We start from the raw sequence: 13646 nt of genomic DNA, 5'->3' as shown, positions 1-13646 counted from the left end.
GGTCTTAAAGCTTGTACTATTTATTTACTGACGGAGTTAAATAGATGTTTGATGCCAAGGTATAATTTCAGTGCAAATCGTTGAGGTGATGTAGATAAACAAAGCATCAAATGACGTCATCTTATGGTCATGTGACAAGAATTATTAATAAAATCATAATTATATATCCATGTAAAATTTAGTTTAGAAAAAAAAAAAAAATAGAAAATGATGGCGAAGAAATTGGCAAGCGTTCTTGAAATGTCATTTGGATTTCTTACAGGTATCCACGGGGAGCACACCGAGAGTGTGGGCGGAGTTTACGACATCTCCAACAAGAGGAGGCTGGGTCTGACTGAGATCGAGGCTGTACAGGAAATGAGGAAGGGTGTTGAAGCCGTGATTGCCGAGGAACGGAAGTTGGACGGTTCATGCGGGCAAGCACCAACTGGCAGGTTCGGACGGAAAGCATAAACATTTTGAACAATCTCGGGGTCTGTCAGCGGAACTTGAGAGAAAGCCATAGACTGTGTGAAAAAGTCATTGAGATTGCAAGTTATTGTGCCAACACCGAACTTTGTGTTTTAATGATGTTTTATGTGTGATTGATATATCCTGCCATCACTCACAGGAAAGCGTTGGTTTGTCGAGGAGAGATATGGAAGTACCATGTGACATGGTGGAGACTCGGCTGGTACGACAAACATCACGTTATTTCTTGCTTGTGAGCTTTTAGCTATTAAATTGTTGTTACAGATATGGTTGGACTTATTGTGTATTTTTCTCTTATACAACCCCATCGCCTCGAACTGAGCATAAAACAAAACAACATCAAACAGTATGAAATAATTCCATTCCCATTTATTCTAAGAACTAAATTATGATTTCCTATTACAAATATAATTTCTGACGTCACGTCGACTAGTCATTATTATGACGTCATATGAAGTATAAGATTTTCACTACTAAGACATAAGTTTTAAAGATAAACTTTTTACTAATAACTTACTAAGACATACGTTTCAAAGATAAACCTGATATAATTCGATGATTACGTACACGGTTATTAGATATTCAGAATATCCTTTGATCACCGGAGGAAGAAAGTGTACAGGAACATGTATCTTTACTAGATACTTCTGTTATAGAGCTGTAACCACACGTAGTAGTCGGACCAGGTGTATACTACATTAATTTTCCATCTTAGTTCAATGAGAAAGGTCCTTCTGGTCTGACAGAATACTTTACCGTTGTTACAAACATTTACTATAGGAACAGTCATGGCACGTGTTATGGTTTCACAGTCATGGCACGTGTTATGGTTTCACAGTCACGACACGTGTTATGGTTTCACAGTCACGACACGTGTTATGGTTTCACAGTCACGACACGTGTTATAGTTTTATAGTCACGACACGTGTTATGGTTTCACAGTCACGACACGTGTTATGGTTTCACAGTCACGACACGTGTTATAGTTTCATAGTCACAACACGTGTTATAGTTTCACAGTCACGACACGTGTTATGGCTTTCACAGTCACGACACGTGTTATGGTTTCACAGTCACGACACATGTTATGGTTTCACAGTCATGACACTGTGTTATGGTTTCACAGTCACGACACGTGTTATGGTTTCACAGTCACGACACGTGTTATGGTTTCACAGTCATGGCACGTGTTATGGTTTCACAGTCACGACACGTGTTATGGTTTCACAGTCATGGCACGTGTTATGGTTTCACAGTCACGACACGTGTTAGGGTTTCACAGTCACGACACGTGTTATGGTTTCACAGTCACGACACGTGTTATCGTTTCATAGTCACGACACGTGTTATGGTTTCACAGTCACGACACGTGTTATGGTTTCACAGTCACGACACGTGTTATAGTTTCACAGTCACAACACGTGTTATGGTTTCACAGTCATGACACGTGTTATGGTTTCACAGTCACAACACGTGTTATGGCTTCACAGTCACGACACGTGTTATGGATTCACAGTCACGACACGTGTTATGGTTTCACAGTCACGACACATGTTATGGTTTCACAGTCACGACACGTGTTATGGTTTCACAGTCACGACACATGTTGTGGTTTCACAGTCACGACACGTGTTATGGTTTCACAGTCACGACACGTGTTATGGTTTCACAGTCACAACACGTGTTATGGTTTCACAGTCACGACACGTGTTATGGATTCACAGTCACGACACGTGTTATGGTTTCACAGTCACGACACATGTTATGGTTTCACAGTCACGACATGTGTTATGGTTTCACAGTCACGACACATGTTGTGGTTTCACAGTCACGACACATGTTGTGGTTTCACAGTCACGACACGTGTTATGGTTTCACAGTCACGACACGTGTTATGGTTTGACAGTCATAACACGTGTTATGGCTTCACAGTCACGACACGTGTTATGGATTCACAGTCACGACACGTGTTATGGTTTCACAGTCACGACACGTGTTGTGGTTTCACGGTCACGACACGTGTTATGGTTTGACAGTCACGACACGTGTTATGGTTTCACAGTCACGACACGTGTTTTGGTTTCACAGTCACGACACGTGTTATGGTTTCACAGTCATGACATGTGTTATGTTTCACAGTCATGACACGTGTTATGTTTCACAGTCACGATATGTGCTATGGTTTTACAGATTAAACATGTATCATGATTTCACAAGCGGATCTCGTCTTATGCTTGCCCAGACGTTCCGGTGTTTAGATTTCACAGACTCGATACGCGTTATGTTTTTTTCAGACTCGACACGTGTTATGATCCAATCTGATTAAAATCAGCTGTTACATGGCTACGTTTACTATGTACTAGCCTGTTCAGGCGTAGAACGTTGCACACGTAGCAATGTAATAGCTGATTTAATCATATTGGTTATGATTTCACAGATTAAACATGCATTATGATTTCACAGACTCGATACATGTTTTCAGAGACTGGACACGTGTTATTGTTTCACAGACTCGATACAAGTGATGGTCTCACAAATCAACACGTGTAATGGTTTCAGTTTTGATTTCACAGGCACGACACGTGTTATAGTTTCACAGTCACGACACGTGCTATGGTTTCACAGACTCGAAACAGGATGTAGTTTCACAGTCACGACACGTGTTATAGTTTCACAGTCACGACTCGTGTTATGGTTTCACAGTCACGACACGTGTTCTTGTTTCACAATCACGAAACGTCATATAGCTTCACAGTCACGACAAGTGTTATGATTTCATAGACTCGACACGCGTTATAGCTTCACAGATTCGACACGTATTTTGATTTCACTGTAAAGTCAAGTCAACAATTTTATTAACATCTCATCAGTTATAACAGTTTACCCAAAACACAAAGTAAGATATACATGTTAATGCTTGTATACTGCCTAAACTGCCAATTTGCATTTTGCATAGAGTTTTGAAAGATGACAAAAAAAAACAAAAAAAAACCCCCCAAAAAACCAACAAAAAAAACCCCCCAAAAAACCCCAAAAACAAAAAACAAAAACAAAAAACTTAGTTACATAAAAAAACTACCTTCTCTTCAACATTCACTTAGAATAAGTGACCAATTTCACTAATTAAAAAAAAAACCTTCTCATTAAAATATAAAGGCAAGTTTTGGCACTCTACTTTACACGAGCTATGGTTTTTCAAAATTTCTACGCGTGTTTTGGCTTCATAACTACGTGTTATATTTTCACAGGCTCAATGTGTGCATTATTTTTTTCACAGACTTGATAGGTTTCATGGTTTCACAGACTCTATAAAAGTTGTGATTTCTCAAACTCAACACGTGCTATAATTTCACAAACTCGATACATGCTATGATTTTACAGTAAGGCTAAATGAAACTGAGCGTAAAACTATTGACCTGGAGGAGATTGACGTCGCATGCAGTAGAGTGGATTGGAGGTGCCTTGGAAAAATAATGAAGCTTTTTACATGGTATCATAATATACCGCTCACATTTCAATCATTTAAAAGAAAGCAGTGCTGTAAAATGTACCAGTCGTTCAGTATTTACAACCAAATTGACGTATTTCAACATTGTGCACCAAAAGTAAAATCAAATGCGCGGACAGCTTCGTGATAAGAAAATGTGCGGAACGATTTCTTCTTCAGTGTATAAATAGACTCCGAAATTGAAATGAGGAAGCTAAATTTTCTGAGATGGTTAAATAGTAGTTTTACAAGATAGTACAATAAAAGATATTTTCATTCATAGAGATTTAACATGTTGGTATATCTCTTAAAATACAAGTTAACAATTTACCTAATATGTTGAAGGTGGGAGCGTGAACGGAAGTACATCGTAAAAGCAACAATAGATAGCAGTACTTTAATCAGAATGTCAATGTCGGTGACGAATTTCATTTGTTATAACAGTCACAGCCAAATTACGATCCAGTCTGATTAAAATCATATCTGGATATCTACCTAGCGGAGTTTAGTTTACGGAACGGGAGCCCAGATCAAGATATGTCGGATTTTAATCAGATTGATTACGGTCAGAACTGAGGTAAAAATCACTCAAGTTCCTGTCAGTTAGATACATGTTGTTTTCCTCTTGGTCGTTATAGTAACGAAAAACACATCGCTAGACATGTATTACTATAATTATCCAACGACCATGATAATGACAGGAATGCCAAGTTCCATTTACAATACTGTTCATAGATCATATAAAATTAGGATCCTTACAGCATGTGATCATCATTCTTACATCACATGGTGATGGTATATTTGATTGTGGCCAAGTATATTCGTCATCCTCATTTTTGTTGCTGTAAATGATAATCTACAATATGTAAATAAGCTTGAAATGCATAAAATGAGTGTAGTGAATTGATCTTGAGGTATTGTTCAATAAGAAATGTACAGTACTTGGCTGATCCTGAGTAAAGTAAGCATGATTAATATAATTCAGTTGTATTTGAATCTCGTCAACCACACGAGGCCATAGATTCAAAATATATAAAGTGTTTTCGAAGTTGAATATGAAGAATAATTCCTTTACATTGAGAAAGTTGGTATGTGTAATAGATACATAATGGGTACGAGTGATGTATCGGATATATCACACGAGTGCGTAGCACATAGTATGCAATATAACGCCAACAAAGGATCAAAGAAAACCCGAGGTGTCATTGGATAAGAAATAGTCTTCCATCGAGGGTAGTGAACGCAATGTCAGTTAGAAAAATGGTTCAATGAGCTTTAACACTACAATAAGAATTATGTTTCTTTACGCTAAGAGCTGACTTTAAAAGGTTGTAAATCCTGTAAATATTTTATGTGTATGTTGTCAGAATTCATCTGTGTAACAGTGTACTTCTTATAGTTATCCAACTTTTTGCAATTTTGAAACAATGTAGCACAAAGCGGGATAACTCGTGGTAACTTATACAGATTAAAGGGCCACTTCGAGACGTGTGTGTTGGTAGCGAATGTATGTTTCGACGGGAAAAAATGTGGTTCGGTGACGTCACAGATGAAATACGTCACAACTTTGACTACGTCATCAGCAACAGTCGCTTTGTTTTCATCCGGTCAGAGATAGTCATAGTTGCTGTTTCATAACGTCACAGTTTCCTATTTCATTTTATTTGTCCTGGTAACTCGACATGGCTTCTTTGGAGGAGTTGTGGGGAAAATTGAAAGCGGCCACGGATTCAAAATCACTGCTCAAGAAAAATTTGAGCGAGGACATCTACAATGAGTTGAAAGACAAGAAAACAGGTTGCGGTGGTACACTAGCAGAATGCATCAGATCAGGTAAGTAGCCATATCTAGAAATTCCTTTTTTGGTGTATCAGTCACTGCAACATTCATTTTAATGCCAACACCATAGACTCTTTCAGTGCAATGAATACATTTTAGTTACATTTGTAACTGAGCAAACATGGCAAATGACATAGATTCATCTCCGCTAGCCAAGGCACTCCACAAACCCTGAAATATAAGGCAGTCAGAAGCATCGACTAGGCTAGCGAAGATGTTCTAGACTTTGCATTTCAATAAATTTTATTTCAGACCTACTGTAGTACATGATGAAAATGTACAATTGTATTCAACAACAGGGAAATCCTTGACAGTTTTCTCATAATGATGGTGGTTTTAACTAAAATATTAATATTACAAAAATGAAAGATGTAGGACATATCATCATGGAACACGGCAAAAGCGAATACCTTTACACATAAATACCCCCAACCTCACACATACAGTCACACACACACAAAAACGCACGTATAGTTTAAGTTACTTGCATTAATTTGCTTCTCAGCTGACATATAATGATGTTTAATTTTCTAGGGGTATGTTGGAAGACCTTATATATGACGTGAAATATTGTAACAAAAATTGGATGTAATGTTCCAATTCGTAACCCATTTATGATTTATAATTTTCATAACTTCAATTTGTATTGATTCAAATGATTAAGACTCGCCAACAGTAAATTTGATCCAAACGACATCTACATATTAAGGCTATTAAAGAATTTCTGTCAATATTGTGTTTGAGCATTCATATTATAAATTCAATCTGTTGAAATCTTAATCATAATTATCTTAGATGTGATGATTATCACCCCATGTACCTTTTGCTTGTGTTTTTCACTTACAATTTGGCTGTCAAAAATAATAGATGGACGGTGGATGATTTCTGTTGATAACTGTTGAATCAATTGTTTTATCAGGATTAAAATTGATATTCCAATGGTTAGCACGGTTGTTTACAGATTCGAAGTTTTCATTCAATTCCACACATGGAGTAAATAAAAAAAACAGAAAAAAAGAAAGAATGAGAAATGATAATTTCTGCCTCTCTTTAGTTTTGTCATTCCCCATACCAACTTCTTTTCTGGTAAATGTTGACCGTTTCATCAAAGAGTTAACTCCCCTAGCACACGGTCAAGAGGAATTCATTTTGAACAGCTAATTGAAATTATTTTGTAACAAAGGCTAGACGTAATCCACGAAAATCTACGAGTTCGACACTCATTATGCGAATGGCGTTTAAATCCAGCTGTTAAAATACATGCAACACCTCGAGTTAGATTATTAATACTGTAAAAGGAACAGATTTTTGAGGCTTTTACATAGTGCTAGATACGGCCTCTGTCACTCAACTGACGGAGCATGCTTGTTTGACTCTACAGGTAGATCCGTGGCTTAATCAGGCCTGAGACCCGGGTTCGATTCCTGTCGGGGCGCTCTGCAGGAATGTATTTTTCCATGTTCTTTCACATTGCATTAATGGGTGGTACACAGAGGTTGTTTTATGAGTTGCAACACAATGAGTTTATCATATGAGTTCAATTACTTGATATGACACGAACCTTTAGGCGAATAACCATGTATACTACGAATACATTTTAAACGAGATTATTAAATTCCTTTTTTGTATTGACACGTGTGTAGAGCAAGGGTAGGTACGTAATTTCGCACAGTACGTCAATTCGCACACCTGTCGATTTTTTTGCATTTTTCCTCCAAGTGGTCGAGGACTGTGGTTTTTTGTTTATATGTTGACTAATGCCAACCTTTAGTGAAACATTTGCTGTTTTAAGTACATCTTTTCAGATTAAGTTCGTTCTGAAAACAAATTTTAACTGATACGACTCTCGTCCGATAAAATGGATACCGGATGATTAAATATTTTATTTAAAATAATCCCAGTTGTTGATTGGCATGTGAATTTGCAAATATTTAAGGAAAATATCATTTGATCAGATTATAAACAAAACTTATTACAAATCCACCAAGTATAACTAATAACAGCGCTGACCTGCAGACACCCTGTCATTTTCACCGCCTTGTTTACATTACCTCCGTAGGGAGCGGTCATTATTTAAAACAAAAATGGCGGTAAATTGACACTTTCCAATTTTACATTATTTTGATTTTAAAGATTTTTTTAATCATGGCTTTGGACTTTATCTGAGTTTAAGATGTTGTTTGTTTACAAAATGGCTGGAAACTATTGTTACCAACAAAATTAAAGAAGTTAGATGGGTGTGCGAAATTACGTACCCGATCGTCTTCAAACCCAGCAATAAACACAAGTTAACAATAGCTCCCTTGCACAGTGATATGTGTGCACATATCAGGTTGAACACTTGTTTGTTACGAAGCATTTGTACATCTAACAATGTGAGGTATTCTTTCTTGATTTGTAATTGATTTGACGGAAATGTATTTAAAAACATACCGAAAGTGTGCGAAATTACGTACCCCCACTCTAAGTTTATGAGGAAAGAAGCGAAAACTAACAAAAAAAAAAAAAGAAAAAAAAGGCTATGTTGTTATTGCTGTTGCTGCCGTTGTTGTTGTTGTTGTTGTTGTTGTTGTAACTCTCTGATTTGTTCCAGGCTGTGAGAACACCGACAGTGGTACCGGTATCTATGCATCCGACCCCGAGGCCTATGACACGTTTGGGGCCGTACTGATGCCCGTCATCAAGGATTACCACAAGGTCGCAGAGGTCACTCACCCCGCCTGTAACTACGGCGATGTGGATAACCTTAACTTCGGCGACCTTGACCCTGAGAAGAAGTACATCGTATCCACACGTGTGAGGGTTGGAAGAAGTCATAAAAGCTTTGGTTTCCCACCGACATGCAACAAAGAGGTATGTTTGTGTACCACACAGCAGGTTCCTATTTTGACAGTTTTACTTTGCCAGTTCTCACAGTTTTAGTGCCATCACGTGTAGTTTCATAAGTTACGTCACATTTGCTGATAATTCCAACCCAGCTTAATACATATATTCCCATTATAGATTTAACTATTTCTTACAACCTATAATCAGTGTTATCAAATATGTTCAAAAGTCAGATTTAATACTTTCATTGGGACATGTTCTTGTGACGTCACGACTACAGAAGACCCTTCATGACACAAAGATACAGTTCGTGGAAAGAAACAGTAAACCATAAATTCAGTTTCAACATTTTAATCAATGTACATGTATTGCACTGTTAGAATATTCACCTTTTATAGAACAAAACTATTGTTGTAAGTTCTTTGATCAACCATTTTTTCCACCGGTAGGCGGTAGCACAAGTTTTCGTGACGTCAAAAACACTTGATATTATAGCGATGACAGATAATACGATGTCATATATTGTTCTTCACATCTCTACACTAATGAGGTGTCTTATGATGGTCTGATAACTTCCCTTTTTGTTTTGTACATGTAAGGGTTTATGTACATAGTGACAATGCAGAGCAAATGGAAATGTCATTATTTCAGGACCGTATCAAAATGGAGGAAATGTGTAAAGCCGCGCTTGATTCTCTGGAGGGGGAGCACAAAGGCACCTATCATCCTCTAGTCGGCATGCCTGATGACGTCAAACAACAGCTTACAGCGGACCACTTCCTGTTTAACGATAAGGACAGGTAAAGTACACACATTCCTCAATACAGTTCGTAAACTTTATTTATTTTATAACAATAATTATTGTAAAACAATCTATGTTAACTTATATCACCTTTACAACAATATATGGTCGGGCAGATAACCTCTCACATTTTCATGTCCGATCGGGGAATAACACCCCCTACAATTCTAAATTACATTGAAACAAAACGTATTTATGTGTTTTTGTATGTTATTGCAAAAAGTCATATATGCTTATGTACAGACAATTAAATGATAAACACATGCATTAACATGTGTAGACTTGGGCTGAACTTTTTCCACGAAAGAGTCCAAGGTCAAAGGGTCAAACATAAGGGCAATCTATTTTTCACACATATTAGGAGTCAATTTATGATTTTTAATGAATTTCTGAACTGACATTCACAATATGCTATTTCGTGACGTCATCAACGTACATGTATTGTAAAGCACGTGGTTTGATTTGTCAGGTTTCTGAAGGCATCAGGTGGCTATGATGACTGGCCGCACGGCAGAGGGATCTTCCACAACCCCGACAAGACCTTCCTGATCTGGGTAAACGAGGAAGATCACCTCCGAATCATCTCCATGCAGATGGGCGGTGACCTTGGAGCTGTGTACAAAAGACTTGTCAAGGTCGGTTCAACCACGTTTTACCTTTATACACTGTAGACTATCAAATTTCCAGACAACTAAACTATATATAGGATTTGATTTCGTTTTGACGAATAGAATTAAAGAATTTGATAATTACTATTTCAATCTCTGTTTAATGAAAATGAATAGAAAAATAAATAGATATAAGAAGAAAAAAACCAACACTTTCCCTGACATAAAACTCTTATATGGTTGTGTCTGACTAAAGGGAGCAGGGGTACCGCATTATTAATGATAATAATAGAGGGCCTGTAAAATCCATGGGGATGAGGGCTAGTACAGAACCATAGAGGGCCATTATAATTCATAGGGGATGGGGGCTAGTACAGAACCATAGAGGGCCTGTAAAATCCATGGGGATGAGGGCTAGTATAATTCATAGGGGATGGGGGCTAGTACAGAACCATAGAGGGCCAGTATAATTCATAGGGGATGGGGGCCAGTAAAATTCATAGGGGATGAGGGTCACTACAGAACCATAGAGGGCCAGTATAATTCATAGGGGATGGGGGCTAGTACAGAACCATAGAGGGCCAGTATAATTCATAGGGGATGAGGGCCAGTAAAATTCATAGGGGATGAGGGCCACATTCATAGGGGATGAGGGTCACTACGGAACCAGAGAGGGCCAGTATAATTCATAGGGGATGAGGGCCACATTCATAGGGGATGAGGGCCACTACGGAACCAGAGAGGGCCAGTATAATTCATAGGGGATGAGGGCCACATTCATAGGGGATGAGGGCCACTACGGAACCAGGAAGGGCCAGTAAAATTCATACGTGGTGAGGGCAACTACAGAACCATAGAGGGTAAGTAAAAATTAAAGGAGGCGAGGTGGAAGGCCTTCTTTGGTTCCATAGTAGGTCAGTAGCAAATCATATAACGAATTGATCGCGCCGAGGACCTTCTTATATCTCCTTTGATACACACGGGACATTTTTTGTCCCGTACCATCAGTCTTCCTAGCGTCCAGGTAGAAATGTGTAAGGGCTTCACATAATTTACGGAACTTCTCAAACTCTACATCCTGTTCCTTTTTTGATAATACTAATTCGCCGATCAATTGTTACAGTTGATCGTCCTCTGTGTTCGAATCTCCTTTCTTTCTTTTTTTCGCCAATGTCGGGTCGTCTGCCCAAATCGTGCCATTCTCCTACAATCCCCATTGATACACAATACAACAAATAACATAGACACATGACAACTATGGCGACCGACTCGCGTACTGGGTTTCGTGTATGGTATAAACCTTGCCATACACAATTACTACAATACAATCCTCCACTTATAAATGTACATATATTCCCATAACAACTTCAATAACAAATTTCCATGATGCAGAAATCTCAATACCAAACTCATTACCGCATATTACCAATTAAATCACTTCGTATTATTTTAACACCGGTAAATTACATACATAACGACATTTATATCCGACACTAAATGAAGCTCAACCACACACTCCATCCGATTGAAAATTACAAATTATACGCAAATTTGCGGCATAAAAATTTACCAGACTGTATAGGCGTCGAAGGTTGTCCCTTGAATGACAATTATGCACGACGACACCTCGCGCCACCTGGTGGCCGATCTACGATAGAAGAAATTAATTTCGTTCTTATCCCCAACTGTCAAACGAAAGAAATTATATTAGACGCTTTCAAATAGTACCTGACATCACAGGATGTCAATTGTTTTCACATGTGGATGATATCAACATATTGTTGTGGAACAGCATTGTATTTTACGTACGGTTCCGAGGATTCCGGGTAGTTATCCTCCGGAAGGCCTCGTGCCTTTATATTACCTATGTTTTAGCCCTCAGTTATCGGTTAGACCTCAGAGCAATACAGACGTTTATTCCTGTCGTTGCTGTTCTGTCTGACAACATCGTCATACAGATATGATAACTCATTCCTGACATGTTACACCACTCGAACCCACAACAATATTACCCTCGCGAGTGAAATATATTTGCAATTACGGAAGACACAATTAAAAGTTAAAAAGATGCTAATCCGGTTGTATTGCCTTAACAAATTTTCCGAAATAAAATATTTAAGATTAAGTTAAACCTCTAATTTGTGATTCAAATAATGTCAGACTCCCTGTGATAACTATGTGCTTAATAAAGTATTTTTTGTATGAAGGATATATGTATTTCTAACGACATCGAACTTGTTTTTATACTTAAGCATTCTTTATTACAGGGCATCCAGAAAATGTCTGAAAAGCTGGAGTTTGCCCGGCACGATAAATTAGGCTTCCTGACATTCTGCCCCACCAATCTTGGAACCACCCTCAGAGCCAGTGTTCATATCAAGATCCCTAAGCTGGCCGCCACTCCAGAGTTCAAGGAGTTCTGTGATAAGTACAACATCCAAGCCAGAGGTAATCCTGATGTTAAAATAACCCCAAAATGTCAACCAAACGAGTAATATCATATACAGTTTCTAAAGCCACTTTTGAAAAATCAGTGCATTCGATTTTAATCCCTACGATTCCTGAAGCGACAACATTTATCCAGGATTCTTTTTAAAAGCTAACGAAACGAATATGACCTATGTACTTTTCTGATATGTACAGTTGTACATTTGATTTGACCTTTATTTGCACGGCGAGTGTCGTTGATGATGCAGAAGACGCTCATCCCTTTGGAGCGTATGGAGTCGTATTAATGAAACCGTACTCTTGCTCAAATACTTTTAGTTATCAATATGTTATCTGATTTGATATTTTTCAAATACTTGAAGGAATTTCAGAAAGACTTCAAGTGAGATATCATTTTCGATGTTTAGGTCTTTGTTTTTATTTATTTTCTAATTCAAACTAATTCAAAGGAAGTTAGGTTGAGCAAGAGAATGGTTTTATGGTTATGAGCCTTTGTCTTTTTCCTTTTCCTTTTTCCATAGTCTCTATGTTAATCTATGATTTTGTCCATATTTTGCCAGCGTTTATCGATTTGAGTTCAGAACATGATTTTGTTATTATGTTTATTTTTTGTTGTTTTTAAACAATATTAAAATCATCATGTTGGATATTCTTTTATGCATTAATTACACGCGTGTAATTTGCTAATTACAGGAATCCACGGGGAGCACACCGAGAGTGTGGGAGGAGTGTATGACATCTCCAACAAGAGGAGGCTGGGTTTGTCGGAGTACGACGCCCTCCAGGAGATGAAGACCGGTGTGGAAGCTGTTATCGCAGAGGAGAAACGATTGTCATAGGTTCAAAGGTCAAGGGCGTCGATAGATGGCTAGTGTTAGCATAATGCCATAACTACACATGTGTATATAACTGTCCAAATTCCATCAATACGTCGTACCTATTTAATAAACTTGTTGGGAAAGTTTTATTTTGTATTTCATGTTGTTATTTTACATGAATTTTAGCTCTGTGTTCTGTCATCACGAAAATTCTTTATCATGAAAGATGAATCTAAGAACAATTGAAATAATTGAAATATTTAACCGTTGTTTTAATCATAGGAGTAACTTACAACATACATGTACAACACCAATGAACAATTTCATTCACTTCATTTTTTTTTCTT

The 13646-nt window shown here is 37.8% G+C and overlaps 1 protein-coding gene across 1 annotated transcript in view; it reads left to right on the top strand.

Moving 5' to 3' along the window:
• The window catches only part of LOC117328314 (taurocyamine kinase-like), a 40793-nt gene extending 27350 nt beyond the window's left edge, over positions 1–13443 (top strand). Inside the window, exons 13-20 of the mRNA XM_033885837.1 lie at positions 263–450; positions 611–673; positions 5635–5791; positions 8391–8650; positions 9275–9423; positions 9895–10060; positions 12301–12481; positions 13175–13443. Of these exons, the coding sequence (XP_033741728.1) occupies positions 263–450; positions 611–673; positions 5635–5791; positions 8391–8650; positions 9275–9423; positions 9895–10060; positions 12301–12481; positions 13175–13320 (1310 nt within the window). The 3' untranslated portion in view covers positions 13321–13443. The remainder of the gene's footprint in view (positions 1–262; positions 451–610; positions 674–5634; positions 5792–8390; positions 8651–9274; positions 9424–9894; positions 10061–12300; positions 12482–13174) is intronic.
• Positions 13444–13646: the final 203 nt, after the last annotated feature.

The sequence above is a fragment of the Pecten maximus genome, chromosome 5 (genome assembly GCF_902652985.1).
Source record: "Pecten maximus chromosome 5, xPecMax1.1, whole genome shotgun sequence".
Classification (NCBI taxonomy): domain Eukaryota; kingdom Metazoa; phylum Mollusca; class Bivalvia; order Pectinida; family Pectinidae; genus Pecten; species Pecten maximus.
This window is presented reverse-complemented; position numbering and strand designations above follow the sequence as displayed.